At 49.0% G+C, this 27,853-nt stretch overlaps 3 protein-coding genes, 2 long non-coding RNA genes and 8 other non-coding genes across 31 annotated transcripts in view; 12 read left to right on the top strand and 1 right to left on the bottom strand.

Moving 5' to 3' along the window:
* Positions 1 to 4,831: 4,831 nt before the first annotated feature.
* LOC144292185 (uncharacterized) lies at positions 4,832 to 13,795 on the top strand. Of its 12 annotated transcripts, XR_013359656.1 has the most exons (13): positions 4,839 to 5,432; positions 5,696 to 5,780; positions 6,023 to 6,073; positions 6,183 to 6,317; positions 6,424 to 6,457; positions 6,648 to 6,810; positions 7,107 to 7,154; positions 7,337 to 7,371; positions 7,583 to 7,619; positions 7,997 to 8,034; positions 8,272 to 8,508; positions 12,196 to 12,325; positions 13,216 to 13,795. It is a non-coding gene; the product is annotated as an uncharacterized LOC144292185 (long non-coding RNA). The 12 variants fall into 12 exon arrangements; XR_013359650.1 differs by having other exon boundaries at positions 4,834 to 5,432; positions 7,512 to 7,619; positions 7,997 to 8,508; XR_013359655.1 differs by having other exon boundaries at positions 4,834 to 5,432; positions 7,337 to 7,619.
* Positions 5,497 to 5,572, top strand: LOC144293566 (small nucleolar RNA SNORD26). Its single transcript, XR_013360772.1, has one exon. It is a non-coding gene; the product is annotated as a small nucleolar RNA SNORD26 (small nucleolar RNA).
* Positions 5,861 to 5,935, top strand: LOC144293565 (small nucleolar RNA SNORD27). Its single transcript, XR_013360771.1, has one exon. It is a non-coding gene; the product is annotated as a small nucleolar RNA SNORD27 (small nucleolar RNA).
* On the top strand, positions 6,280 to 6,354 carry LOC144293564 (small nucleolar RNA SNORD28). Its single transcript, XR_013360770.1, has one exon. It is a non-coding gene; the product is annotated as a small nucleolar RNA SNORD28 (small nucleolar RNA).
* Positions 6,855 to 6,981, top strand: LOC144293512 (small nucleolar RNA SNORD22). The gene has a single exon (XR_013360733.1). It is a non-coding gene; the product is annotated as a small nucleolar RNA SNORD22 (small nucleolar RNA).
* Positions 7,198 to 7,264, top strand: LOC144293563 (small nucleolar RNA SNORD29). The gene has a single exon (XR_013360769.1). It is a non-coding gene; the product is annotated as a small nucleolar RNA SNORD29 (small nucleolar RNA).
* On the top strand, positions 7,438 to 7,507 carry LOC144293567 (small nucleolar RNA SNORD30). The gene has a single exon (XR_013360773.1). It is a non-coding gene; the product is annotated as a small nucleolar RNA SNORD30 (small nucleolar RNA).
* On the top strand, positions 7,775 to 7,843 carry LOC144293509 (small nucleolar RNA SNORD31). The gene has a single exon (XR_013360731.1). It is a non-coding gene; the product is annotated as a small nucleolar RNA SNORD31 (small nucleolar RNA).
* Positions 8,074 to 8,198, top strand: LOC144293510 (small nucleolar RNA SNORD22). The gene has a single exon (XR_013360732.1). It is a non-coding gene; the product is annotated as a small nucleolar RNA SNORD22 (small nucleolar RNA).
* Positions 13,796 to 18,943: 5,148 nt separating the features above from the next.
* Positions 18,944 to 25,535, top strand: WDR74 (WD repeat domain 74). 2 transcript variants are annotated; one of them, XM_077862062.1, is made up of 12 exons: positions 18,944 to 19,101; positions 19,185 to 19,291; positions 19,378 to 19,499; positions 21,684 to 21,759; positions 21,901 to 22,047; positions 22,193 to 22,294; positions 23,809 to 23,909; positions 23,997 to 24,052; positions 24,236 to 24,265; positions 24,749 to 24,894; positions 24,978 to 25,034; positions 25,325 to 25,535. In XM_077862062.1, the coding sequence occupies exons 1-12, from the start codon at positions 19,035 to 19,037 to the stop codon at positions 25,493 to 25,495; spliced, it is 1,182 nt and encodes a 393-aa protein (XP_077718188.1). In that variant the 5' UTR covers positions 18,944 to 19,034; the 3' UTR covers positions 25,496 to 25,535. The 2 variants fall into 2 exon arrangements, with proteins under 2 accessions (XP_077718188.1, XP_077718189.1); XM_077862063.1 differs by lacking the exon at positions 24,236 to 24,265.
* LOC144292183 (uncharacterized) lies at positions 24,681 to 26,585 on the bottom strand. Its single transcript, XR_013359647.1, has 2 exons — positions 26,141 to 26,585; positions 24,681 to 25,081 (listed from the first exon to the last, which is right to left on the bottom strand). It is a non-coding gene; the product is annotated as an uncharacterized LOC144292183 (long non-coding RNA).
* TEX54 (testis expressed 54) lies at positions 25,592 to 26,153 on the top strand. Its single transcript, XM_077862067.1, has 2 exons — positions 25,592 to 25,759; positions 25,883 to 26,153. The coding sequence occupies exons 1-2, from the start codon at positions 25,687 to 25,689 to the stop codon at positions 26,080 to 26,082; spliced, it is 273 nt and encodes a 90-aa protein (XP_077718193.1). The 5' UTR covers positions 25,592 to 25,686; the 3' UTR covers positions 26,083 to 26,153.
* Positions 26,281 to 27,853, top strand: part of STX5 (syntaxin 5) — a 20,683-nt gene continuing 19,110 nt past the window's right edge. Inside the window, exons 1-2 of one of the 7 annotated variants that reach the window (XM_077862057.1) lie at positions 26,281 to 26,523; positions 27,361 to 27,452. In XM_077862057.1, coding sequence (XP_077718183.1) covers positions 26,296 to 26,523; positions 27,361 to 27,452 — 320 coding nt within the window. In that variant the 5' untranslated portion in view covers positions 26,281 to 26,295. Of the gene's footprint in view, positions 26,524 to 26,734; positions 26,889 to 27,208; positions 27,453 to 27,853 lie in introns of those variants that run through there. The other 6 variants (XM_077862055.1, XM_077862056.1, XM_077862059.1 and 3 more) reach the window with 6 other exon arrangements.

Raw genomic sequence — 27,853 nt, 5'->3', positions numbered from 1 at the left:
GCCTGACTTCTCTGAGCAAGGAGCTCATTCCATTTGCAGGGCAATGAATTGGGGCTGGAAAAAGGTCATTCAAAATTTATGGAGATAGGGCAGCCCCGGTGGCTCAGCGGTTTGGCGCCGCCTGCAGCCTGGGGTGTGATCCTGGAGACGTAGGATCGAGTCCCACATCAGGCTCCCTGCATGGAGTCTGCTTCTCCCTCTGCCTGTGTCTCTGCCTCTCTCTCTGTGTCTATGAATAAATAAATAAAATCTTAAAAAAAATATGGAGATAAACTAATATATACTGGGTCCTCCTTAGTCTCTTTCATTCTGCCAGGCAACAGGTATACAATGATGATTTACATAGGCATGATCTCTTGAACCTAAAAGAATTACAGTGGGAGGCAGGGTGGATCAGGCTTGGTGAGGGAGCAGTGGTTTAAAAAAAAATGGCAAGGAAAGCAGGGCTCTTAACAGCTATATTGATGGTCTGGTCTTTAGCCTAAAGACTATGGAAGGACACTGAAGGATTATGAGCTGAGAAGAGAGACCTGACCACAATCTTTTTTTAAAGATTTTATTTATTTATTCATGAGAGACACAGACAGAAGACAGAGACTCAGGCAGGAGAAGCAGACTCCACTATGGGAGCCCATTGTGGGACTCGATCCTGAACTCCAGGATCACACCATGAACCTAAGGCAGACACTCATTTGAGCCACTCAGGGGTCCCCTGACCACAAAGGTTTTCTTTGGAATGATCACTCTGGCACCAGTGTGGAAAATGGATTGACTAGAAGGGAGGAAACCAGAGTCGGGGAACCAGATTACATTTGCTGTAAAAATCACAGGAAAGGGGCACTTGGGTGGCTCAGTCAGTTAAGCATCTGCCTTCAGCTCAGGTCATGATCTGAGGGTCCTGGAATTGAGCTCTGCTTCAGGCTCCTTGCTCAGCAGGAAGTCTGCACCTCCTCCCTCTGCCCCACTCACCACCCCCCAGCTTGCTCACACACTCTCTCTCAAATAAACTCTTTAAAAAAGAAAGGAAGAAAGGAAGAAAAGAAAAAAGAAAAGAAAACCACAGGATGAATGGCCTGAATTAGGGTAGTGGAAGGGTGGGGCTTGGACAATTGGGTGGAAACGAAGAGTGAGTTGAATTCCATTTGCTAAAATAGTGTGTCTGTGTGAAAAATCTGTGGAAAAGTTGGTAAGTTTGTGGACCAATCAAGAGATAACACTCATCCAGGGACGCCTGGGGGGCTCATCGGTTGACTGTCTGCCTTCGGCCCAGGGTGTGATCCTGGAGTCCCGGGATTGAGTCCCACATTGGGCTCCCTGCATGGAGCCTACTTCTCCCTCTGCCTGTGTCTCTGCCTCTCTCTGTTTCTCATGAATAAATAAATAAAATCTTAAAAAAAAAAAAAAACACTCATCCAGAAGGCAACTGGATGTACAGCTATGAAGCGCAGGAAAAAGATCCTGGGCTGGAGTTATAGGCATAACGGTGGTCATTAAAATCATGGGAGTGGAGGGGTGCCTGGGTGGCTTTTTCAGTTGAGCGTCTGCCTTGGGCTCAGGTCATGATCCCAAGGTCCTGGGATTGGGCATGTTTGGCTCCCTGCTTCTCTCTCTCCCTCTGCCCCTCTCCTACTTGTGCATACGTGCTCTCACTCTCTCTTGCTCTCTGTCAGATAAATAAAATCTTTTTAAAAAAAATAAAGGAAGGCCCTCTCTGTCTGAGTAACATGACAAGTCCTCCCTTTGACCTCAGCATTCCCTCTCTCCTTCCCTGCTTAACATTTACCATGGCATTTAACTCTTAACATAGTATTTTTTTTTTCTCTATCTACTCATCAAAATATAAGCACCAAGGGAGCATAAGGAGACTGTCTGCTTTGTTCTTGTTATATTTCCTGCACCTAGCAGGTGCTCAAATAAATATTGGTAGAATAAATATTAACTGAATGTCACCTGTGATCTTCAAGGGCCAAGAACACTGCCTTGTTTGGTGCTTTCTCCCCTTACCCCCCTTGGAGCTTCCAAAAAGAGCATATATATTTTTTTAAGATTTTATTTATTTATTCATGACAAACACAGAGAGAGAGAGAGAGAGAGCAGCAAGCTCCATGCAGGGAGCCTGATGTGGGACTCGATTCCAGGTCTCCAGGATCACACTCGGGGCTGAAGGCGGCACTAAACCGCTGGGCTACAGGGGCTGCCCTCATATGGGTTTTTGACATCCCCTTGCTTTTGAGTCACTAGGCAAGAGGCTGCAAACTCACACTTAGGCCACCTTTGACTCACAGGCATATTTGGATTGGCTTATACAATGTGCTTAAAATTTTCAAGTTACATGGGAGCCATCAAAATGGACAAATTAAAACACAGTTCTGGGTTTCTGCAACCTCTTGGTCAGATTTTCCACACAGAGATGATGTTTTAACAGGACAATAACCAGCTGAGCTAAAAAGCTGCCTACCTTGCCACCGACCCCTCTGGTTCATATCGCTTATAGCATTATTTACATATCTACAGGTGTGTAAGTTGCAGATCCCAGACCCAAATTCCCTCTTTCCATTCCCATTGCCATCATGCTTATTAGCACAGAATCCACTTCCCTATTGCCTAAACTACTATGACAATCTAATCAATGTCATTGTCTGCATCTATCCCTCCATTTATCAATTTCCTATCACCTCCCTGCTCAAAAACCTGTTTTTCCCCCTCATCATCTATAGTTCACATAATCTTTGCATTCCAGGCCTTCCTCATTTGGCCTTCCCCAGGAAATCTTTTCCAGTTTTATATTATACAATTCCCCTTCAGCCCATCTTTCATTAATGACATCCATACTCTTCCTTTCTGTTCCAGCTGCGAGCCCATGCTCAAATTTTCTTTACCTGAAATCCTCCCCCCACTCCCATTCCTGCAGTCTATCTACTCTTCAAGGCCAGGCATTCTATAAAGCATTCCCAACTCCTATTCCCATATACAACCCCCCATATCCTATCTACCTATTCTGGATTTTCTGAACTGTCCATAGTTCGTTTCATTACATGCACATATTTTGTTTGTTTAAGTAATCTCTATCCCTAGCATGGGGCTTGAATTCAGGACCCCAAGATCAAGAATCACTGACTCTTTCAAATGAGCCAATCAGGCACCCTCATATCTTCTATCTCTCTCTTTTTTTTTTTTCTTTTTTTTTTTTTATTCAGAGGCAGAGACACAGGCAGAGTCTCTCTCTCTCTCTCTTTTTTTTTATTTTTTATTTTTTATTTAGAGGCAGAGACACAGGCAGAGGGAGAAGCAGGCTCCATGCAGGGAGCCCAACGTAGGACTTGATCCCTGGTCTCCAGGATCACACCACAGGCTGCCGGCGGCGCTAAACCGCTGCGCCACCGGGGCTGCCCTCTTCTATATATCTTGTTAAAACTTCTCAATCATGTATTTGAACGAGCAATTCATATTTACTGAGTAAATAAACTTATTCTAGTCCCTAAATGTATTCAAATTGGAATTCTCTCAGTTACTCTGGGACACACATAGGGGCAACGCTGCGCCCAAAATAGTGACAATTGGTTTGGCGGGAGTAGGGGCAGAAAAAAAAATCTTAGACATTAAAGAGGTTTCTGGCCCTCCAAAGGGTCATCATACAAATATACAGTGTACCGTTGGTATTAAAGTTTCATTAGCGGGATTGGAGAGAGTAGTCTTTTTAAGACTCCTGGGGAGGGGGGGAGAGGATATTGAAAAAAAAGATCGAGATACATCCCAGGGAACATTCCATCTGTTCTCTGTGCATTTGCCGGCTCCCTGACTACCTCGAGCAGTAACTGTGTGATCAGAGCAGTAAAGCATAGTGGTCCGAAGTGCAGGCACTGGAGTCAGACTGAATAAGGGCCCCTTACCTTTAAAATAGGGCCAGTTATGGGCCAGCTTGGGATTTGGGAGAATTAAAGTAATCAATTAAAAAAAAAAAAAGTGGGATCCCTGGGTGGCACAGCGGTTTGGCGCCTGCCTTTGGCCCGGGGCGCGATCCTGGAGACCCGGGATCGAATCCCACGTCGGGCTCCCTGCATGGAGCCTGCTTCTCCCTCTGCCTGTGTCTCTGCCTCTCTGTCTCTCTCTGTGTGGCTATCATGAATAAATAAAATCTTTAAAAATTAAAAATTTAAAAAAAAAAGTAACCAATTCCTGTAGTGTGCTTAAAATAGCGCTTCCAAAATTAGCGAATATTAGCCCAATTCCCAGCGACAGCGGACCAGACAGTAGGTCCTAGATGGCCGCTCAGGAAAAATCAGAACCTGTCAGAAAAGCGGAGCACTGACGGCCAGATTCACTTCCAGGCAAGGGACCCCCCACCCCCACCCCCTAAGGACCCCGCGCACCAGGCTAGGCGGCGGCCATGGAACCCAGATGACACCAGTCCAGGATTCGGGAGGTGCGGGATCCGCGGAGGCCGCACACTGGTTTAGGGTGTGTGTGGGTAAGGGGGGTGCTCAGGGCAGGGTGCCGGGACAGGCAGCCGTGACCGAGGCAGGGTCGGTGCGAAGCCTCCGCCCTTCAGTCCCAGGGGAAGCCGGGTACCAACCTCCCAGGAGAAGACCAGACCGCCCGCGCGCTTCCCTAAGGCGCATGCGCACCTTTTTCGCGCCCCAGCTCCAGGCGGGGCTCACTGAACTCCCGCCTTCCCAGGAATTCTCTACCCACAACCCCCCGGGTTCGCGCGCCCTCTCCTTATGCGCCTGCGTCGCCATAGTCCCGCCTGCCCCATCCCGTGGGCCCTTGCGAGGTGGTATTTAAGTGTCTCGCTGCGGTCCTTCGGTCTCATTTTTCCATGGCGATTGGTAAGCTTCGTTTTTGCTTTATGTTTTTTTTAAGTGACTTGAGCAGAAAAACTGGGTGAGCGTAGGATGCCTGAGCACTTTCAGTTTCACTCATTGATGGGCGAGGGAGGGATGAGAGATCTCGGCCGTGGCCTCGATTGCACGGAGCCGCGGCGGAGCTTTGCGGAGCACAAAATGGCGGTGGCGGGCCGCACAGGAGGCCCTCTCTGTGATGAGAACCTTTCACAGACCTGTACTGATCTCCGTGAGGATAAAAAAACTCTGAGGAGGGCAGCCCGGGTGGCTCAGCAAGGTTTAGCGCCGCGTTCGGCCCAGGGCGTGATCCTGGAGACCCGGGATCGAGTCCCACGTCGGGCTCCCTGCATGGAGCCTGCTTCTCCCTCTGCCTGTGTCTCTGCCTCTCTCTCTGTGTCTCTCATGAATACATAAATAAAATCTTAAAAATCGGAGACGGGCCTTGGCACAGCCGGAGTCCGACACCGTCGTAGCTCCGGAAAACAAAGCGCTTGTGAAATGAACGGCTGTTGATTTAATATTCTTTGGTCTGCAGGTTCCAGGCGCGCTTGGGAACGCCGAAGAATGGAAAAGAACCGACTTGCTAGAGTAAGTGTGACAAGCTTTACCGCGTTCCTCTGTTGTAGGGTTCAGAGAAGTCCCGTGGGATGTGCTACGGGGATGATACTAGGAATTGAACTCTCTCTTTCTGATGGGTTGGTGGAGAAAATGTAAAGATTCTGAGTAGCACCATTCCGCAGCAAACGTTTGCGTTTTTAGCGCGGACTTCCTAGGAACGAACATGAGACAGACTGCAAGGTGTGGAACTAAGTGAGGGGTGCTCTTCGTTTTTTTTTTTTTTTTTTTTTCAGATGTGGTTCAGCTCCAAAGACCTTAAAGTTTGGAGGATGAGATAAGACCTGTCTCTATGAACTAGGCATTACCGCGGTGCTCCGGGTGGGTATGCAGGGATTTCCGCAGGTGTGGGCGGGCATGGTGTCTAGGTGGGGTTGCTTCTTCTTCAAATTGTGCTGACCACTCTATGATGAACATAAAAAAAAGACAAGCATATGGCTGAACTTAGAAGTGATGTCATCTTACTGCTGAGAAGTGGGCCAAGAGTACTTAAGGGTCTATGACTATAGTCATAGAAGTGATTATTGCTAGGTACATGTAATGCTTTCTGTTTCTGCGTGTAGCATCTCTTCTCTAAGCCTGAGGAATCCAACTGACCTCCACAGTGAATACAGGTAATAATTGTTCAAATGGGGGGAGGGGTTGGAGAATTCTCTCCAGTTTTGCCTACAATCAGAAGAGCAAATGTCCAGTGGAGCAGTGTTGCCTTTTTGCTCCTTCCAGCTTGTTCCTCTTGGAATGACTTTTCCTGTGGAGGGAGAGAGCAGCCCAGCTGTATACTTCTTGTGAGGCTATGCTCTCCCTTACCCCATACGTCACTGTCAGATGATTTGAATAGATATGCTGATCCTCTGTGAGGTACAACAATTAATAGCATGTTAGAGTTCTGATGACAGTTTCTGTTACCAAGGAAACTTTATTCCATCCTAATATTTTTGGGTAACTGTTTGTTCACCTTTTACAGGTTGACTTGATGGTGATCCATTCATCTATTCACAGTAAGAGCTTTTCCCAGTATTGTGATTAGTTAGCATATATGTGAATCCATAATCCAAAGGATGATGTTATCATCCTAGAGTTTTTTTGGTTTATTTGAGCAGAGACTTGATTGGCCCATATAGATTACTGGTTCTTTTTTGTTGTCTGTTAATCTTTTTTTCTGAGTGATTTTTTTTTTTTTTTTACAAGTAGGCTCTGTGCCCAACATGGGGCCGAAACTCAGGACCTCAAGATCAAGAGTTGGGTGCCCCACTGAGCCAACTGAGCCAGCTAGGCATCCTTTGCTTTATTTCTTCTGGGTACTCCCTTGATCTGTCCAGGGTTGAGCTCTCCAAAAGCAACATTAAGGATGGTGAGTACTTGTAAACTTAATAGTTGTGCCTTGTCCCGAGTATGTGCCGGTGAGGAGAGCAAGCATCCTGTCTTACCCCCTGTTCAGTTCCAGAGCCAGTAATGGTGAACCCACTGGGACTGACTGGGAGAGAGGATGAGAATTTGTTCCATAGGGAACAGTCTGAGGCACAGCATATGCCTGTTAGTAACATTTGTTTTGCTTTTCTTAGCTTAAATCCAGTAGCCATAGCTAAAATAGATTTTGAATCTTCACTAATTTTTTGGATCCTTCACTAATTATGTGATCTCTTTCAGGAGCAGCTTGTTTCCTGTATGCTACCCCAAAGTCTCCAGAGTTAACAGGTTAGTTGATTAATGTCTGTGGCTCATGCCACCAAATCTGCAGTTTCCATGATGAGTCAAACTAGCTCACTATGACTTACACAATGAAAATAAGTGAACACCTGAGAAACTGGAGACAGCAGGAGTGGAGGGATGCTATGTGGAAGGGCCTTTTTTTATTCACCCACATCTTCATCCTCTAGGTCCTGTTACCTATAACCTGCTTGTTTGCTGAAAGGTGAGTAGTTTCCTTATGTGGTACATGAAATACATTGGGCAGAAAAGTACCTTTTGGGGAGCCTAAATCCATGATGACTTATGTGGAATCTCGTTCGGCTGATAACTTGCTGTTGAGACTCGGAATTCTGACTTTCCTAGGAATGATAGTTTAAGTGGGAAGAATTTTTATTGCTAGAGGTAAGCATTACTGATTCCCTTATTTGTATCAGGTCCAGTACCTTGTGTGGGACTCAAGAATGATTTGAGGTAAATGCCTTTATAACCCTATTATTTGGTTGCTATAAATTGGGTGGGGGTGGGGGTGTTTGGTGGCACTTTGGTCTTGGTAGTTGTAAGAAGACATTACTGGTTTACTCCAAAGTTCTGTCTGGCCATTCTGAACCACTTGCAACAAGCTCCCCCTCACCAGTGATGAATTCAATACCGCCCCAGTCTGATCACCGTGACTGAAAGGTATTTTCTGAGCAGTGAGCTTGTCTTGCTGAGGTGACAACGGTGAGAAATTTATCAAGTAGGTTTTAAGCCAGTAGGAAGTCTTGTGGACTTACTGGTGGTTACTGAAAAATATGTGCTGAAACCTTAGCTCATGATGAGAGGCTTAGTTGTCAATCATTCTTTTGCAGGAACCCTAAGCCATTTTTCTGTTCAGCTCCAGTCTGAGGCAAGTAAATCTACATACAGAGTAACCCAAACTAGAAGCTCCCAGTGAAGAAACAGTCACATGTCTTACCTCCTGTCCTAGTCCCAGAGCCTGTAAAGGTGAACCCACTGGGGCTGGCTGGGGGAAGGAAGGAGATTTGCTCCAGAAGGAACTGTCTGAGGGATCATAAGGGATTTCTAAATATGGGAAAGGGGAATTAATCATTTGGTGAAGTCAACTGTACGTACTTCTTTGTAGGTCTAAAGAAAGAAGGATCCCTGGGTGGTGCAGCAGTTTAGCGCCTGCCTTTGGCCCAGGGCGTGATCCTGGAGACCTGGGATCGAATCCCACGTCGGGCTCCCGGTGCATGGAGCCTGCTTCTCCCTCTGCCTATGTCTCTGCCTCTCTCTCTCTCTCTCTCTCTCTCTCTCTCTCTGATTATCATAAATAAATAAAAAATTTTAAAAAATAAAGAACAAAGCTTTTATGTAACAGGTATGTATCTGTTTAAATATTGGTGTTTCGTATTTAATAGACCAGGATAAACGAAAAATGTACCTAGAAAAAGGCTTTTAAAATGTGACCTAGGGGGGACATCCGTGGGTGGCTCAGTGGTTTAGTGCCTGCCTTCAGCCCAGGGCATGATCCTGGAGTCCCGGGATCAAGTCCCACATGGGGTTCCCAGGAGGGAGACTGCTTCTCCCTCTGCCTGTGTCTCTGCCTCTCTCTCTCTCTCTCTCTCTCTCTCTCTGTCTATCATAAATCAATCAAGCAATCAGTCTATCTTTTAAAAAAAAAAAATGTGAACTAGGGGAAGCCCGGGTGGCTCAGCAGTTTAGCGCTGCCTTCAGCCCAGGGCATGATCCTGGAGACCCGGATACAGTCCCAAGTCAGGCTCCCTGCATGGAGCCTGCTTCTCCCTCTGCTTCTGTCTCTGTGTGTGTGTTTTAGGGTTTTACTTATTCATTAGAGACAAGCAGAAGGCTCCCTGCAGGGAACCTGATATGGGCTAGAACCCAGGGATCACAACCCAGGGGTTGTGACAGATGATCAACAATGGAGCCACCCAGATGCCCTGAGCACACACCGACCATTGTGCCTTGTTGAAATGTTGGCTGGGTTTGGGTGATTAACTTTGGTGGGCTTGGCTGCAGGCACTGAAAGTCAGTGGGACATATGGACATCAAGGATTCCTTTATTCAAAAAAATAGCTGTCAGATTCTGGTGTTCCACTGCCCTTTTTCTGCACACGAAACTTAAACATGGTTGCTGTGGAGTCGGGTTGGTCTGTAGGAACAGATCTCTACAGCCTTTGAATTGCTGTTCTGTGGTGAACCTCCAGGCCTCTGAGTGTATTCCCTTTTTCTGGATTCCTCGTGTTTTTTTTTCTCTAGTTGGTTTTTTTTTTTTTTTTTTTTTTTTTTTTTTATGATACTCACACAGAGAGAGGCAGAGACACAGGCAGAGGGAGAAGCAGGCTCCTTGCACCGGGAGCCTGATGTGGGATTCGATCCCGGGTCAGGCTCCCAGTGCATGGAGCCTGCTTCTGTCTGCCTCTGTCTGTGTGACTATCATAAATTTTTTTTTTTTTTTTTTTTTTTTTTTTTTTTTTTTATGATAGGCACACAGAGAGAGGCAGACACAGGCAGAGGGAGAAGCAGGCTCCATGCACCGGGAGCCCGACGTGGGATTCGATCCCGGGTCTCCAGGATCGCGCCCTGGGCCAAAGGCAGGCGCCAAACTGCTGCACCACCCAGGGATCCCTATCATAAACTTTTAAAAAAGGGCACTGCTAGAAAGCCTACCTTGGCCAATCATTGTCAATTTATGCTGTTGGTATATAGTTTGATTAGATTAATTGTGCTTGTGTCTCCATTACTTTCCATGGGAAACCAGAATTTCTATTCACTTAGGACATCTGGTAGGAGTGTCCAGTAAACATAACACTAAATCTTTTTTTCTACCTGTACCATTGTATCTGGCCATAAATTTAGGAAGTGGAGTTAAGATGTGACTGGGTACTTGAGAATTTAGAATCTCCTTCAGATGGTTTATTCCCACACATACCTAATTTTTAAAGATTTTAGTGTGAGACCTAGTGGGAGGGGGGGAGACTCCACTGATTACAGAGCCCAACAGGGGAACTGGATCCCAAGATGCAGCTGAGTCACCCAGGTGCCCCCAAATGCTGCATTATTTTAGAAGAGTTTATTCATGAGCGAGGCATAAGCAGGCCCCCTGCAAGGATCCTAATGTGGGTCTCAAACCCAGATCCTGGGATCAATCAGCCTGAGCCAAACATGCTCAACCACTGGGCCACCCAGGTGTCCCAATACTGCATTTTTCTTTCTTCTAAGCCTGCATTTTAACTGTCCCTGGACAAGTTGGCTTTGGATGAAGGACAGTAAAGGAAGTTGTCAAACCTGAAACACTAGGTGGTAGTTGTAGGTGTGCTTAGATCAATGATTCTTTGTCTGCAGAGCAGCTACATAGTTTTCTACACCTGGAGGCTCAAATCTGCACACTTCACATTTTCACAAACTCTATCTCCATCCCACCAGGCAATTCTGGCTGCAATGAGTAGTTCTCATAGTGAACATTCTATTCAAAATGAGAGGATGGATGATGAAATTGGATTCACTTTCATATACAAGTTTTTAAAGTATATTGTGTCAGAATTACAGGGCAACTTAGGGATGCCTGGGTGGCTCAGCCAGCTGAGTGTCCAGCTCTTGGTTTTGGCTCAGGTCTTGGTCTTGGGGCTTGATATTTGTAACATCTCTATCCCTTAACCATGGGAGGAGGTGCTAGGAATCAATATACTCAGAAGAACAGAGGAGGGGAGGGCCAGCAGTTAGAATCCTACTGTTCAACCATTAGGCCAGGCTGTTACCTCTGGGAGCCTGGAGGCCACTGCTACCCTAATCCAGCCCAGAGAAGTGGTCTAGGCCAAAACAGGAGCCAGGCCATATTCACCAGGAGAGTGGTTGACAAGACTTCCAGGAACACTACTTTCACTATTTGGCAAATGAATTCAAATTCAGGTCCAAGTCAATGGCTACTTTGGCTGAAAGATGAGAGGAATAATAGACAACTTGGAGAAATGTGGGAGGATGACAGGCCTGGCTTGTGTTCCTGATGCCTCAGATCTCTCCCCTGAGCTTCAGGTGTGTCCACTCACCCCTTGACCTCCTCACTTGAAACCCAACTGGACGTTGAGACACCTGATTCCCTGCCCTGCTCAGATCTGCTACACTCCTCTATCCCCCACCCCTGTAAATGGTCACAGCGCTGACAGGCTGCTGTGCCCAAACCTAGCAGTGTACTCAGAAGAGCCACGGCCTTGCTCTTGCTTTTATTGACTGCTGTTGGGTTACATTTTAGAAGAAGAGGAAAAAGGAAAATAAGACCGCCAATACATAAGATTTGAGCACTGTGGTTTTCAACCAGGGGTGATTTTGACCCCCAGAGAACATTTAGCAATCCCTGGAGATACTTCTGATTGTTACAGCTTTGGGGGTGCCATATTACTGGCATCCAATGGGGAGAACCTACAATGCACAGGAGAGCTCTCCACCACGCCCCAAACAATTATTCAGCCAAAAATGTCAATAGTGCTAAGTTGCAGACACCCTGAGATACATGAGAAATGCTGGCAGAGAACGAGAATCTGATTTGGTAAGGTGGTCAGGGAAGGCATCTCTGAGGAAGTGACATCTGAGCTAAGATGGGAAAGAAGGTGGAGAGATGTGGAGGCTGAGGAGCAACTCATGGAATGAAATGGAGTCATTCAGAATGTATTTTGGAGTAGAAGCAATAGGACTAGCTGATGGATGTGGAGGGGAGATGAAAGATGTTCCAGTGGGGACAGTGGGAACCATTTTGGATAGAGGGGAGTCTGAAATGCCTCCCAGACATCCAGGGAGAGAGTCCAGCAAAGGTGGTATGGCATAGGTTTAGAAATACGGGCTCCATAGCCAGGTTGCCTGACTTTGGAGTCCTGCCACTTACTAGCCGTGTGACCTTAAGAAAACCACCTAACCTGCTGTGGTTCAGTTTCCCCATCTGTTAAAGAGGGAAAATGATAGTAACTACTTCTCTCTCAAGGCTGCCAAGGGGCTAAGACCAATTAGCAAAGAGTGAAATTGGTGGCCAAAAGGAGAGCTGGTGCTTCTTTTCCAGGAGCTGCCCAAATCCATCCCAGAGTTGCCACAGGAAAGTGGGTCCAGTAGAGCCGGCTCCCAGAGGCAGCACTCTCGGACAACCCTGCAACCGGCCTCCCACAGGACCTCCCCATCTGTGACTCTACTTGGTATGACCTCTTGTTAGGTGTTTGGATACCTTCTGTCAAGTTCCCCAGCCTCTTTAGGACTGTGGTTGTTAACTTGTAGGCTAGTGAATGGGCCTAGGGGACGCTAAGGATCTGCCTGGAAATTGTATACAAAATGAATATACAGCAACTCATTTGGGTAAAGCTTCAACAGATTCTCAGAGCGGTTGGGAAATGCAATAAAGTTAAAATTAAGGGGATCCCTGGGTGGCTCAGTGGTTAAGCATCTGCCTTTGGCCCAGGGCTTGATCCTGGAGTCCCGGAATCAAGTCCCACATCGGGCTCCCCTGCTTTTCCCTCTGCCTGTGTTTCTGCCTCTCTCTGTATCCCTCATGAATAAATAAATAAAATCTAAAAAAAAATTAAAAATAAAGTTAAAATTAAGAATCTCTTCAAGTTGACTAGGCATTTTTTTTGACTTGCTCTATATTGTGCTAATTTTTAAGTTTATAACATCTGCTTAAGAACACCAAAAAAGGGTGTGGCTCAACAATTGAGCCTTTGGCCCAGGGCATGATCCTGGAGTCCTGGGATCAAGTCCCACATTGGGCTCCTTGCATGGAATCTGCTTGTTCCTCAGCCTCTGTCTCTGGGTCTCTCCTGAATAAATAAATCTTTTTAAAAAATGGGAGGGGAAATGTTAAAAGCCTTTGAATATTATGCAACAGTTAACAGAATATTGGTTTCATGAAAGTAAATAAATTTAGAATATGCACCTGGAAAGAATATTCTTCCTTGGCCTCACTTTGCCTGTCCTCAAAGCCAGTGATTCTCTGTGAACTCTACCACTTGCCTCCACTTCTGCAGTCAGAGCCCAAGGCCCAAGGCTCTCGCCTAGATGATCACAGGATTCTTCTCCCTGTTTTCCCCAGGAAACTGAACGTCAGGAAGGCAAGGACCCCATCTGATTTTATTATTGCAGAATGTGATCAACAAGCACAAACAAGTGAACAAAAGGCCTCCCAGGAGCAAATGTAATCCCAAGTTCTTATGGCACCTGCACCATCAGTCTCCCTTACTTGTGTAGGAAGAAGAAGGGGTAACAGCAAACTGGGTGAAGGAGCCACTCCCCACTTGTCCTGGCTTCCGAGGAAGATGCCGGCTGCTGCAGAGTGCAGAGCCCTGTCTGGGGAACTGCCCACCACAAGATCTATGATCTGTGTTCCAGTACAAAGGCTGTAGCCTGGGCAGAAGGTGAAGCCTGCTCAGCTCGCGGGCTGTGGCTTGCCTGAGGTTGGGTCTTGCAGAATTTGGAGAAAGTTGAGATGAAAAGAAACTGAATTTGGGGGGCACCTGGTTGGCTCAGTGGTTGAGCGTCTACCTTTGGCTTGGGTTGTGATTCTGGAGTCCTGGGATCAAGTCCTGCATCAGGCTCCCTGCAGGAAGCCTGCTTCTCCCTCTGCCAAGTCTGCTTCTGTCTCTCATGAATAAAATCTTTTTTAAAAACCTGAATTTTGCTTTTGCCCCTGTATTCGTGTTTACTGTTGTCACAGATTACCACACTCGGTGGCCTAAGACAAAACTTGTTATCTTACAGTCCTGAAGGTCAGGTGTCCAAAACGGGTCTCACTGGGCCAAAATCAAGCTGTGTTGGTAGAGTTGCGTCCCAATCAGGAAGCTCTAAGGAAGAATCTGTTCCCTTGCCTCTTCCAGCTTCTAAGGGGCCGCCCATATCCATCTGATCACCTTCCATCTTCAAGCCAGCAATGCCTCATCCATCTTCTGCATGCCCCATCATTCTGACGTTGGCTCCTGCCTTCCCTCTCCCTGATAAGGACCTTTGTGATTACAGGGCCTACCAGATTATCCAAGATAATCCCCCAAACCCTAATTTAACCATATCTGAAAAGTACTTTTTGCCATGCAACGTAACACACTGGAGAGGCCCTGAGAATCAGGATCCGGGCATCTTGGTCTTGCTGCCACGCCCTCTCAATTCAGCACCTCGCTGGAGGCTCTGGGTTTACTTACGGGGACCTATAGAGACTACGTCTATTAACATCGGGGACACAACACTGAGAGCCGTGTTCTCTAAAAGCACAGATCACACACATTCTGCTAGTTGAAAGCCTGTCCGGGAAAAAAGTTCCCACCAGGTCACTTCGACCCGGAGATTCGGATTCTATTTCCAGCCTGGGTATAGATCTTGTGAAGGGGGTTTGGGACAGAACGTTCCAATTTATATAATACAGTTTCCAAGGAAACGGGACCCCAAGTCCCTTCTCAGCCCGGCCTGATCTCGATCCCTTTCCTACAGCCGGACTTTGCTTTGAGCCTACGAAAAGAACTGCTTCGCTCAAGTTTTATCTGCGCTGGCCGCACCCCCCCCCTCCCACCCGAGTTTAGGATCCGGAATCCCAAAGGCCTTTCTCGGGGCCTCTTTTCCCCTCTGCGAAGAGCTCACGGCGTGGGACCGGAGAGCGCGGACCGCAAGTCGTAAGGGGGCGGGGGGTGGACGTTACAATCCCGGGGGCGGCGAGGGGAACGCAGCCCTCTGGGCCAATCCGCACCGCCAGCCCTAGCCGCGCGCACGCTGCGCTGGTTCTCATGACCCATTTAACAGACGCCGACGCGGTCGTCCAAGCTCTGGGCCTCGTGTTTTCAAGTCACCAACTAGGCAGCGGGGATCCCAACCCGGTTCTTCGGACTCCGAAGCCTGTGCGTGGGCAGCCGCCGCCTCGCCAAATAAGGGACCCGGCGAGGGGTGCCGGCACCCGCCACGCCACCTGCTTGCTACCCACCAACCGAGACCGCCGCCCCACCGACCCCCGGAGGCGCCCGAACGCTTGCAGACGGGCGGACTGTCGCGACGGCCTAGGAGGAAAAGAGGCCACGCCCACGTGGTCATCCGACCTCTGTGTGGGCCAATCCCGAGAAAGTAAAAACAACGGAGGGGCGGGGTTATGCAAAACATCTAGGGCCAACTGGCAGGCTAAGGAGCAAAGAACGCTATTTAAAGTCCTTTAGGGACCTCTCTCTCTGTCTCTCATGAATAAATAAATAAAATCTTTAAAAAAAATAAAAAATAAAAATAAAGTCCTTTAGGGGGCAGCCCGGGTGGCTCGGCGGTTTAGCGCGGCTTTCAGCCCAGGGTGTGATCCTGGAAGGATCCGAATCGAGTCCCATGTCGGGCTCCCCGCATGGAGCCTGCTTCTCCCTCTGCCTGTGTCTCTGCTTCTCTCTCTGTGTGTCTCTAATGAATAAATAAAATCTTTAGAAAAAACAAAGTCCTCTAAAAACATTAGCTATTATTATGAATAAGACTATTGAGAAATTGAATTTAAGAACGTTGCATATTGCAAAGTAATCTAATCATTAGACCACAAAAATCACAACACTCGGAAAAGCTATACTAACAGTAAGGCTGCAGGGGAAGCCAAGAAACTTCTATCGCTGGTCTTTTTTTTTTTAAAGATTTTTATTTATTTATTCATTCATGAGAGACACACAGAGAGAGAGAGGCACAGGCACAGGCAGAGGGAGAAGCAGGCTCCATGCAGGGAGCCCGATGTGGGACTCGATCCCAGGTCTCCAGGATCACGCCCTGGACCGAAGGCGGCGCCAAACCACAGAGCCACCCGGGCTGCCCCTATCGCTGGTCTTTTTTTTGGTTGGGTGTGATATTTGTTCTTACCTACTTAATGTTTGACCCATTATTTTAACCCACAATAATATGTTAAGTGGACCTTCGGAATTAGAAAGGGTGATAGTAATAGGAGTTTTTCTGGCTTGTTATCGCAGTTCTTTTAGGGATGGTGTACTTAGCGCCCTCCCAAAGAGATAAAGATTGTTTAAGGTTAGTACTGAGTTTAGCTTTTACTTTTCGGTTTTTGTTCTGTAGTAGTTTTATGACTTATTTATTGGGATAATATTTAGTCAGGAACTACGAAATTTAGAAAGCAGCTTCTTGGGATCCCTGGGTGGCGCAGCGGTTTAGCATCTGCCTTTGGCCCAGGGTGCGATCCTGGAGACCCGGGATCGAATCCTACGTCGGGCTCCCGGTGCATGGGGCCTGCTTCTCCCTCTGCCTATGTCTCTGCGCCTCTCTCTCTGTGACTATCATAAATGGAAAAAAAAAAAAAAAAACTTTTAGAAAGCAGCTTCTCGCAGTTTTTAAGATTTTGTGTATTTATTCATAAGAGAGAGGGAAGAGGCAAAGACCTAGGTAGAAGGAACAGCAGCCCTGCAGCATGCAGGGACCCCGTTGTGGGACTCGATCCTGAGACTCCAGGATCATGCCCTGGGCTGGAAGGTAGACGGTTAATTGCTGAGTGTCTCATTGTAAGTCAGGTCCAGCACACAACAGGCCTAGGCCAGCCGGGTTGAGCCAGTGGTCTTCTGTTATAATACCGGGTAACATGGAGAGCTTAAAAAAAGTAAACGAACCACTCCGTCCACCCTCGTCAAATAACTTATGAATCATAAAAAGTGCACCTTTTCTAAAGGTACAGTAATGCCGGTGCATAAAGTGCAAGAAAAAGCTATTGCAGTTCGAATTGGGAAAATCCACTTCGTAAACATTGTCCTGCGTTGATGACAGCTGAAACAGGTGGAGTAGTGACTGCCTGTTTCTCAACCGGCCAGCAACTTAACTTGGTTTCTCTCAGGTTAAGCAGTGTTCCACGAAACTCTTTCTGAACTCAAGATGTTTTAAGGAATAACAGCGAAACAACTGCAAGGAGCTCTGTTGGGACTCGATCCTGGGACTCCAGGATCCCGCCCTGGGCAAAGGTAGACGCTTACAATGAGAAAACCCACCCCAAAGAGGCTCCTGCAAGATAAAGGATTTAAATGTAGAACTTTTTTTTTTAAAGATTTTAAAAAATTTTTATTTATTTATGATAGTCACACACACACACAGAGAGAGGCAGAGACATAGGCAGAGGGAGAAGCAGGCTCCATGCAGGGAGCCCGACGTGGAATTCAATTCCTGGTCTCCAGGATCAAGCCCTGGGCTGAAGGCGGCACTAAACCGCTGAGCCACCCGGGCTCCCTAAATGTAGAATTTTAAAGATAAGGGCGAATTTAGGTTTAGTTTAATGCTGTGCTATTTCAATACCGGGGGGGGGGGGGGGGGCGGCGGTGCCCAAGGAGGCCAATAGCAGGTATAGACTGTGAAGTAGAGCCAGGGTGATTGTTTCCTTGGTAATACGACGTTAAGATAAATGTGGAATGTGATGCCCAGAACTCGCACCAGCAGCTCTGCAGCTGAGCTGCAAACGGAGGCTTGTTTCTCTGTAGAGGCCTGTGCAGGCAAAAGTGGGATGTTTTTATTCTTACTGGTATCATCTCAAACAGTCAAGTTTTTGCTACTCTAATTTCAGAGAAGAAAAATCTCTCCATAAGAAAACAGTAGTCACTCAAAGAAGGGGCTGTCGCGACGTTGTAAAGTAACCGTTTGTCCCTGGGAGGGAAATACTGTTTTAATTTTGCAGATTTTTATTGTCAGTCAGAACTGATTTTCACCATCACCAAACCTCAAGATGAGGAAAGAAAACACGACGTCCCTACCTCCACTTTCCAGATTTCTGCTTTAAGATCGTCAGTTTCATCTTCCCCATCTTTCTTCCTTTTGTCCTTTACACTCGAGGTCGAAGCCATGTGCCTCATTAGTGATTTGAGTCATTTCTAAAGTGTGCTTTCTTGTTCAGAAGACAAGATGTACATGATGCTTTGGAATAGGGAGACGGACTAGGCCTGGCTCCCCCGGGCGACGCGGTCTGGCTAGGATGCCTTCCGCTCCAAGTGCAAAACTGTCAAGTTACTCCGGATCAGGAACAGGTGTCTCCAGATTCCCTCTTCCTAAAGCAAAACCAGTTGGCGCGGGCAGGGGGTCCTTACTCTTCCCTCTCTCTCTTTTTTTCTTTCTTTATTTTTATTTTTATTTATTTATTTTTTTAAAATATTTTTAATTTTTATTTATTTATGATAGTCAGAGAGAGAGAGAGAGAGGCAGAGACATAGGCAGAGGGAGAAGCAGGCTCCATGCACCGGGAGCCCGATGTGGGATTCGATCCCGGGTCTCCAGGATCGCGCCCTGGGCCAAAGGCAGGCGCCAAACCGCTGCGCCACCCAGGGATCCCTATTTTTATTTATTTATGATAGTCACAGAGAGAGAGAGAGAGAGAGAGAGAGAGGGGCAGAGACACAGGCAGAGGGAGAAGCAGGCTCCATGCACCGGGAGCCCGACGTGGGATTCGATCCCCGGTCTCCAGGATCGCGCCCTGGGCCAAAGGCAGGCGCCAAACCGCTGCGCCACCCAGGGATCCCTTTCTTTGGTTTTTATTTATTTATTTTTTTTTAAATTTTTATTTATTTATGATAGTCACAGAGAGACAGAGAGGGAGGCAGAGACACAGGCAGAGGGAGAAGCAGGCTCCATGCACCGGGAGCCCGATGTGGGATTCGATCCCGGGTCTCCAGGATCGCGCCCTGGGCCAAAGGCAGGCGCCAAACCGCTGCGCCACCCAGGGATCCCCTGGTTTTTATTTATTTAAATATCTACACCCAACGTGGAGCGCCAACACGATCCCCAGATCAAAAGTCGCAAGCTTTTCCCAAGTCACCACCAAGTTCCCGGGTTCCGGCTGCTAGAACTCCCGGAGGCGGCGACCGTCCAGATCCGCTCCGCGCGCGCTGGTGACGCAGACGCTGCGCCGGAAGTGCGAGCAGCGGGCTGCCGGGCTCCGTTATGGCGGCCGCTGCTGGGGCACGCTGGAACCATGTGTGGGTGGGCACCGAGACCGGGATTCTGAAAGGTGGGTGGCTGGGCCCGGCGTGGGGAAGGTGGAGGGTGGCCCCCGCTCGTGACCGCGGCGCGATTGACGCCCGCCTCCCGCAGGGGTGAACCTTCAGCGCAAACAGGCGGCGAACTTCACGGCTGCTGGACAGCCGCGGCGCGAGGAGGCGGTGAGCGCCCTGTGCTGGGGCGCCGGCGGTGAGACTCAGGTGAGCGGCAGCTGTTCGGTCCCGAGCTGGGGAGCCAGGGTGCGGCAGCCCTGCTTAATCGTCATCCTGCCCTCTTCTACCCGCAGATCCTGGTGGGGTGCGCCGACAGAACAGTGAGGTTCTTCAGCACCGAGGAGGGTCGATTTCAGGGCCAGAAGCACTGCCCCGGTGGGGAAGGCACGTTCCGAGGCCTCGCCCAGGTCGACAGGTAAGACCGAGCCCCTCGCTGAACGCTCAGATTGTAGGAAGAGCGTGGAGACTCCCTCAGGAAGGCCGAGTAATGACAATCAACCCATAGTGCCACGGACTGGGGCGGATGACAGGAACCTGTGTCCTACCTGTAACAAGCATTTATTGAATAGCTGCTGAGTAACAGGCATGGGGTGAAATGCAAAGGCTGCAGGTAAACCAGATGCATCAGTGAAGTACCTGCCTTCATGGAGTTTGCATCCTCTAGAGTTTTGCATTCTGGCTCCATAATCTTTTGGGTGACCCTGAGCAGGTCATTTAATAGTTTAAAGTATGTTTGAAAACAGAGACTAACAACCACCAACAACACGGTGAAGTTCTCAAAGTAAAGGATAGGAAAGTGCTACCGGTTAGGTAACTTGCCAAACGTTTTCTTTTTCTTCCAAAGATGGAGAAGGCTGTGAATGAATAAGCTGTGTAGGTTTGGTGGTGTTCTGACAAGTGAGATGTAGAAATGTCTGTGTGGGTGAGACATTTGCACTGGGCCATGAAGGATGGGCAGAATTTTGACCGGAAGAGAATAGAGTAAATGCATTTTAGAAAGAGGCTACCACCTGGGCAGAGGCCAAGGATTGGTGTCAGGCTACACTGTAATTATGGGAAAGATAAACAGCATTTGGGGGTTGAAGCCGAGGATGTATTTTTTATTTATTTATTTATTTATTTATTTACTTACTTACTTAAGATTTTATTTATTTATTCATGAGAGACACACACAGGCAGAGACACAAGCAGAGGGAGAAGCAGGCTCCATGCTGGGAGCCTGACTTGGGACTGGATCCCGGGTCTCCAGGATCACGCCCTTGGGCTAAAGGCGGTGCTAAACCGCTGAGCCCGAGGATGCATTTTAATACAATATGAGCAAGCTAGGTAGGTATTAAATGTCTTTCACAGCCAGGCTGAGATTTTTGCGCTTGTGATTTGCAGGTGATAGGGGGTATTGCGTTTGAGCAAGGACAATGGATTGGAAAGAGCCGTGGGGAGGCTGTTGCCACAGTCCAGGCAAGCGACACAGCCTGAACCGAGGTAGAGAAGGTGGGCAGACATGAGAAAGAACATAGGCTCAGATTCTGCAGCTCCTATTCCTGGGAGAGACTTGCTTGGGGTTCATGGGAGGGGTGCATACTTTGAGGGCAAGATTGATATTTACCATCTGGAACTCCAAACAGGGAACTCGAGGGAAGAAGCTAGTGTTTGATTTTGGCCAGATCCTAAATTTAGACCAGTCCCACTTCACCAGAGCTACTGATCCTGACTCCTGGTGACCCACTTAAGATTCAGAAAGACCAGCAGGGCCAGGTGCCCCCAGACATAGCTGTGGAATAGCAAAGGCTTTCTGCTTTGGAGTGTCACAGACTTGATTTCCAGCTCTGGTTCTGACATTTATAGTTGTGTAGGCAAGTCTTATCATTTCTGAGAGCTTTAGTCTCCTCACTCACAAAACTGATAAGCCCTCCTCTTGTTGAGGATATTAAATAACAGACCTGGAAGGAGAGAATCTTGTAATAAATCTGGGAGTGGGTCCACTGGGGTCTAGAGATTACTTTTACACTTACTTTTCTTTTTCTTTCTTTCTTTCTTTCTTTTTTTCTTTCTTTCTTTCTTTCTTTCTTTCTTTCTTTTTCTTTCTTTCTCTTTCTTTCTTTTCTTTCTTTCTTTCTTTTTTCTTTCTTTCTTTCTCTTTCTTTCTTCTTTCTTTCTTTCTTTCTTTCTTTCTTTCTTTCTTTCTTTCTTCTTTCTTTCTTTCTTTTTCTTTCTTTCTTTCTTTCTTTCTTTCTTTCTTTTTCTTTCTTTCTTCTTTCTTTCTTTCTTTCTTTCTTTCTTCTTTCTTTCTTTCTTTCTTTCTTTCTTCTTTCTTTCTCTTTCTTTCTTCTTTCTCTTTCTTTCTTTCTTTCTTTCTTTCTTTCTTTCTTTCTTTCTTTCTTCTAAAAATTTTATTTATTTATTCATGAGAGACATACAGAAAGAGAGGCAGAGACACAGGCAGAGGGAGAAGCAGGCTCCATGCAAGGAGCCCGACATGGGACTTGATCCCAGGTCTCCAGGATCACGCCCTGGGCTGAAGGCAGCACTAAACCACTGAGCCAGCCGGGGTGCCCTACTTTTCTTCTTTTAACCTAACTCTATCCTCCTCTGTCTGCAGCACCCTCATCACATGTGTAGATTCTGGGATTGTCCGAGTCTGGCGTGAGAATGACAAGGAGGCATCCTCTGACCCAGTAAGGCTCCCCTGGCTTGCCAGTGATGGTTGGGGAAGGTGGGGGCCAGGAACCAAGTGAGGGCTTTGGGGTAAGAGGATTAAAGAATTAAAGACTATGGAACTGCTTCTCATCTCCCCTCCCATCTCCTCTTCTTTTCAGCTCTTGGAACTGAGTGTGGGTCCTGGGGTGTGTAGGATGCGCCAAGACCCAGCTCACCCCCACATGGTTGCTACGGGTGGGAAAGAGAATGCTTTGAAGGTGTGGGACCTACAGGGGTCTGAGGAACCTGTGTTCAGGGCCAAGAATGTAAGTAACGGGTGGGAGGTTCTGGGGCTGAGGCCACTGACTGAGTCAGAGACCAGGTGGGCTTTAGGGGATGATGATAAAGGGCTGAAGGAAAGGGCCTATGAGCCTCCCACAACTTATCTCCCATCTACCCACCCCTGACCAGGTACGGAACGACTGGCTTGACCTGCGAGTTCCCATCTGGGATCAGGACATACAGTTTCTTCCTGAGTCTCAGAAGCTTGTCACCTGCACAGGGTACCACCAGGTGAGGCACCATCCCACTCCTGCCTCCTGGGCTTTCTCTCCTGGAGAAATAGCCTCCCTACACAGGCTCAGTCCTCATCATTTGGCACAGCTATCCTTCTTAGGCTCTGTCCCTGAGTTTTCAGAGAGAGCCTTTCCCCCATCCATCCCAGCCCCATGGCTGAGCCAGTGACCTTCTAGTGCATTCTAGGACGAGTGTTCTGGACTGTGACCCTTTATTTCCTATCTGGAAGGGAGGAGGGAAGAAGAGAATGCCCTTTTCATAGTAGAATCACAGGGTACAGGTGTGATGAGAGGACACTGGGTTGGGTGGCAAGAAAACTGGGTTCTGGTTTTGTTTTGTTTGTTGTTAAGATTTTATATATTCATGAGAGACACAGAAGAGAGGTAGAGACATAGAGGGAGAAGCAGGCTTCTTGTAGGGAGTCCAATGCGGGACTTGATCCCAGGACCCTGGGATCATGACATGAGTTGAAGACAGATGCGCAACCACTCAGCCACCCAGGTGTCTCTGGGTTCTGTTGGTTTTTTTTTTTTAAGATTTTTTATTTATTCATGAGAGACAGGGAGAGAGAGAGAGGCAGAGACATAGGCAAAGGGAGAAGCAGGCTCCATGCAGGGAGCCTGATGTGGGACTTGATCCTGTATCCTGGGATCATGCCCTGAGCCAAAGGCAGATAGATGCTCAACTGCTGAGCCACCCAGATGTCCCTGGGTTCTGGTTTTGATGCAGCCTCTGATTTGTTTGGGATCAAGGCCTGACCCTTGTCAGCCTCAGCTTCTCAGCTTTATAGGAGGAAAGGAGGGTCCAACTGGGGATCTTTACAGCCGTCCTTATTTGAGTCCTAAGACCCAGGCAGGATTGGGTCACTATTTGCCCCATTTCCTTTACTCCTGCGTAATGAAATCCGATCTTGTTGATTTGCCTCTGTTCAAACACAGTATGAGGCTTTTTCTCTCTGTTGTTTAGGCTAAATTTCTCTGAAATTCAGTACTCTGACAGTTGGACTAGCTTGCTGCTTTTTTTATTTTTCTTTTTTTAAGATTTTAATTATTTATTTACAAGAGACACAAAGTGACAGAGACATAGGCAGAGGGAGAAGCAGGCTCCCCATAGAGAGCTCAGTGCAGGAATTGATCCCAGGACCCTGGCCAGGATCACGACCTGAGCTGAAGGCAGATGCTCAACCACTGGGGCCCCAGGCATCTCCTGGCTTGCTTTTTCATCCCCAGATGAGAGTATGAAGGGATAGAATGTTCACACATGCAGACCATGGGAATGCTGCCACCCCCCAATCTGGGGTAACTCTTTCCTCAGCCCTGCCCGTTCATGCTCCTAAGCAGATCTCCGCTGCCTGACACTCAGAGGAAAGGGGGTACATTTCAAATAAGAAAGTTTCTCTAAGAGTAGGTCATAAATAAAGCAGTGTGTGAAGGAGGGGGTAAAGATGGGGAGAAAACAGAGCTGGGGGTATATGGCATGAAGGTACTCTTGTGATACCTTGGTGTCTCTAGGTCCGTGTCTATGATCCAGCCTCCCCGCAGCGGCGGCCGGTCCTAGAGGTCACCTATGGAGAGTACCCACTTATGGCCATGACCCTCACTCCTGGGGGCAAGTAAGTGTTGAAAGGACAAAGATTGGGGCTCAGAGAGGACTCATGGGGGCTCCTGCTGACCCCACCTGCCTCTGGTCTCCTCCTTAGTTCTGTGATCGTGGGGAATACTCACGGGCAGCTGGCAGAAATTGACCTTCGACAAGGTGAGTGGATTAGGGAACCTTGCAAGAGGACAAAGGGTGGGAGGAAGGATGGGATTCCCTCTGAGGGGGTGCAGTGGAGTGGCTGAGCCCTCATTCAGGTGCCTATTGCCTGGGTTCAAATCCTGGTTTCACCAGAAGCTATATGATCTTGGACAAGTGGTTTCAACTCTTTGTGTCTTCTAGCTCCTTCACCTATAAAATGGAGACATACCGGTGAGAATTCCTGTCCTAGTTTAATATCGAGGAATTATTGAAACATAGGGACACCTGGGTGGCTCAGTGGTTGAGCATCTGCCTTTGACTCAGGGTGTGATCTTGGGATCTGAGATGGAGTCCCACATTGGGCTCTTGCAGAGAGCCTGTTTCTTCCTCTGCCTGTGTCTTTGCCTCTCTCTCTGTCTCTCATAAATAAAATCTTTTTAGAAAGCATATTGAAACATAAGGTGATTGAAACAGTAAACAACTGGGGCACCTGGGTTGGCTAGTTGGGTAAGTGTCCAACTCTTGATTTCTGCTTAGGTTATGATTTCAGTGCTGTGAGATGGAGCCCAACAACCCGCTTCACATTAGGCATGGAGCCTGTGTAAAATCCCCACCCCCTCTGCACATGCACTCTTTCTCTCTCTCTAAAAAAAAAAGAAACATTTAATGGTTGTTGGCTGGCCAGCTAGTGCTGATGCCTCCTCCCTTCCCCAGGGCGCCTACTGGGCTGTCTGAAGGGGCTGGCGGGCAGTGTCCGAGGATTACAGTGCCACCCTTCAAAGCCCCTCCTAGCCTCCTGTGGCTTGGACAGAGTCTTGAGGATACACAGGATCCAGAATCCACGGGGCCTGGAGCATAAGGTGAGAGCTGGTTGCCTCGTGTGTCCCCATCCAGGTTTTTGTTTCGGTGTGCTTGCCTCCCTAAGGCTCCTGATCTTTTGTAGGTTTATCTCAAGTCTCAACTGAACTGCCTTCTTCTGTCAGGCAGGGATAACTGGGAGGTAAGCAGCTGGTCTGTGGGAGTAAGGACACAGGTGTGAGCATTTCCCTGGGGAGAGAAAAAAAAAAAACAGTGGCTGGAACTGTCTCCTTGTCTGCCAAGTTACTGAAGTTCTCTGAGGAGTGTTAATAGTTATATTCCTGATAGGGTTACTGCCGAGGGTTGACATAGCATGGATGGGAATAGTGTCTGGCAGCAGGAAATAAAAGCGATTATTTCCCAGCTGGATCCTTCTTCCCTGTGTATCTGTTTCTGTGTCCCTGACTCCTCTAACCTTTCTCCCCCTGCCAGGATGAGCCCCAAGAGGCCAAAAAGGCACCACCGGAAGACACAGAGACAGATGAACTTTGGGCCTCCTTGGAGGCAGCTGCCAAGCGGACGCTCCCTGATTCGGAGCAGACCCAAGGGGCTCTCCAAACCAGACGGAGAAAAAAGCAGCGGCCTGGGTCCACCAGCGCCTGAAGAGCCTATGCTCACTTTGTAAATAAACAGCTCAACACCCGCCATGACCCTGAGCCTTTTGTGATGGGAGAAAGGAAAGAGGGGTGGCTGCTCCCTACACTGGTGCAGTAGGATATCTGACGTCACAAAAGCCAGGCCCGGAGCCTGGTGGGTTGGCGTGGGTGGCACGGAGTTGGGGGCCGCTCGGGGCCATGGGCTGCTGCCAAGACAAGGACTTCCAGACGGATGAGCCGGCCAAGGAGGCCGAGTCGGAGGAAGTCGAAGGTGGGACCCAAGACACACCAACGGGCCCCAGGGAACGGGAGAAGGGGTTGCTCTGACAGGACCGCCCAGGAGGTTGAACCCCGGAGGGCAAAGCAGAGCTCAGCGGCTTTATCATCTCCGCAGGCTCTGAAGAGGTCCACATGGGCCCGCCCGACCACCGGAATCAGAGGTCGAATGAAAGCCTCCTGATCACTGTGCTCTGGCGGCGGCTATCCCTGTTCAGCCGTCGGGGGTCAAGCAAGAGACAATCCGCCCAGAGTCAAAAGCAGGGATTGCAGGAGAGCAACCAGGAGGGGATCCTGGAGGAGCCGGAGAAGGGGTGACCCCAGCCCTGCTCTCAGTCTGCCCCAGCCTCCAGAGAATAAAGTTTCTAACGTGTACCTGCCCAGTACAAGCGCCCCTGCTGCCCGTTTTGCGGATGGCTTTTGGGCACCGCAGGGGCTGCGGGCTCTTTAAGGCTCCTCTGCTGAGATTGGCCCAGCCCCCTGGGCTCCGGCCCTGGCTCCTCGGGGGCGGGGTCGCGGGCGGCCTAGCCAATGGGAGGGCGGAGTCGCTCCGGCGTTTGGTGGGAGGGCGTGTCTCTCGGTCGCCGGGCTCCGAGAGGCGTAGCGCCGCCCTCCCGTCACCGGGGGTGGGGCTACGTGTGGGTGACGTGGCGGCTCCTAGTCTTTGGTCGGATTTCGGCGGATTCGGCGCTCGGGGAGGAGGCGGTGACCACCCAGGAGACTGTGGCAGTGGTGGCGGCGGCAGGCGGCAGAGAGGAGGTAGGACTCGCTCCAGAAGGGGCCTGGCTGCCGTGTCCGCTCCGGGCAGCGGCTTTCCGGGGGCGGTGACGTGAAGGGGGAAGGGAACCTGGGGCGAGCGGGCTAGTCTTGCCGGCCGGGCTCGGGGTGAGGGAATACTTCGCCGTCCAATCAGGAAAGCCCCTGTTGAGAAAGACGTCGGCATTAGCCAATCACTGGTTGCAGTCCCCCAGGAGGCGGGACTTGGGCGGGGGAGGAACTTCCTGTTTCAAATAAACACCCAGAGATTTCCCCCCCCTCCGCCTACCGAAGTGTGTCCCCCTCAGGAGGCCGGTCACCGTTTCTCCCTGAGGAGTCGAAGGGATCTGCGGATACGAGAGGGCCCGGTTAGGACCTAGGGCAGTTGCACAGGGCGGGCTGGAGCCTCGGGGCCCCGGGACCTGCCTCTGGCCCCGTCTTGGCTTCAAGGCCCCCGGCCCCGCGCTCTGGCTCCCGAGCCAAGTTGGAAGAGTCTGAGGAGCTGGACCGACTGGGCCAGAGAGCGGGGCCCTGCCCGCCGCCGTGGGCCGGGCCCAGAATTTGCGGGTGGCTTTTGGGCGCGAAAGTCCGTGCCAAGTGCAGAAGGGGCCCAAGGATTTGCGGTGGGGACGGGGGATTTGTGGGGAAGGAGGCCACCTGGGGAATGACACTCTGCCCTCCACAACAGTCCGAGGTTATGCGTCTCAATGATCCCGCGGAAACGCTACGGGTCTAAGAACACGGATCAGGGTGTCTACCTGGGTCTCTCAAAGACACAGGTCCTGTCCCCTGCAACTGCTGGCAGTAGCAGCAGCGACATCGCCCCTCTGCCCCCCCCAGTGGCCCTGGTCCCTCCCCCTCCCAACACCATGTCCTGCCGAGATCGGACCCAGGAGTTCCTGTCTGCCTGCAAGTCCCTGCAGAGCCGTCAGGTAAGGACCAGGAGTGGGAAAGGCAAGACTGAGCCTTACTGAAATCTAGGAGAGGCTGTGCTCCAGCACTGTTGATTGACATGATGGAGAACTGATCTGGCTTAGAGGGGGCAGTAGGATCTACTAAGCAACAGAAAAGGGGTGGATCAGCTGTCTAGGAGCAAGGACTTACACTGTTTTGTGAGAAATTACCCCAGAGGGTAGCCTTGCTACTCTGGAAGGAGTATCTCAGGATGAAAGGTGGCTGCGGTATATTTGATTTGGATAAGAAAGAGGTTCTAGAGAGAGCCTTTAGCTCAGAGACAGACACTTTGAATTCTAGTTCTGGAATAGTCCCACCATAAGTTTGCTCTGTGGCCACAGGGAAGTTAGTCTAGTTGGGCCTCAGGGTTTTTTGGGTG

The sequence above is a fragment of the Canis aureus genome, chromosome 21, assembly GCF_053574225.1.
Source record: "Canis aureus isolate CA01 chromosome 21, VMU_Caureus_v.1.0, whole genome shotgun sequence".
Lineage (NCBI taxonomy): Eukaryota > Metazoa > Chordata > Mammalia > Carnivora > Canidae > Canis > Canis aureus.
Note: the sequence above shows the minus strand (reverse complement) of the source record. Positions and strands in the feature narration are given on the sequence as shown.

Coding starts and splice junctions, on each gene's coding strand:
- WDR74 (XM_077862062.1), top strand. CDS start 19,035: ATGGCGGCCGCTGCTGGGGCACGCTGGAACCATGTGTGGGTGGGCACC. Junction 19,292..19,377: donor GCGCCGGCGGTGAGACTCAG/GTGAGCGGCAGC, acceptor TTCTACCCGCAG/ATCCTGGTGGGGTGCGCCGA. Junction 19,500..21,683: donor GGCCTCGCCCAGGTCGACAG/GTAAGACCGAGC, acceptor CTCTGTCTGCAG/CACCCTCATCACATGTGTAG.
- TEX54 (XM_077862067.1), top strand. CDS start 25,687: ATGGGCTGCTGCCAAGACAAGGACTTCCAGACGGATGAGCCGGCCAAG. Junction 25,760..25,882: donor CGAGTCGGAGGAAGTCGAAG/GTGGGACCCAAG, acceptor TCATCTCCGCAG/GCTCTGAAGAGGTCCACATG.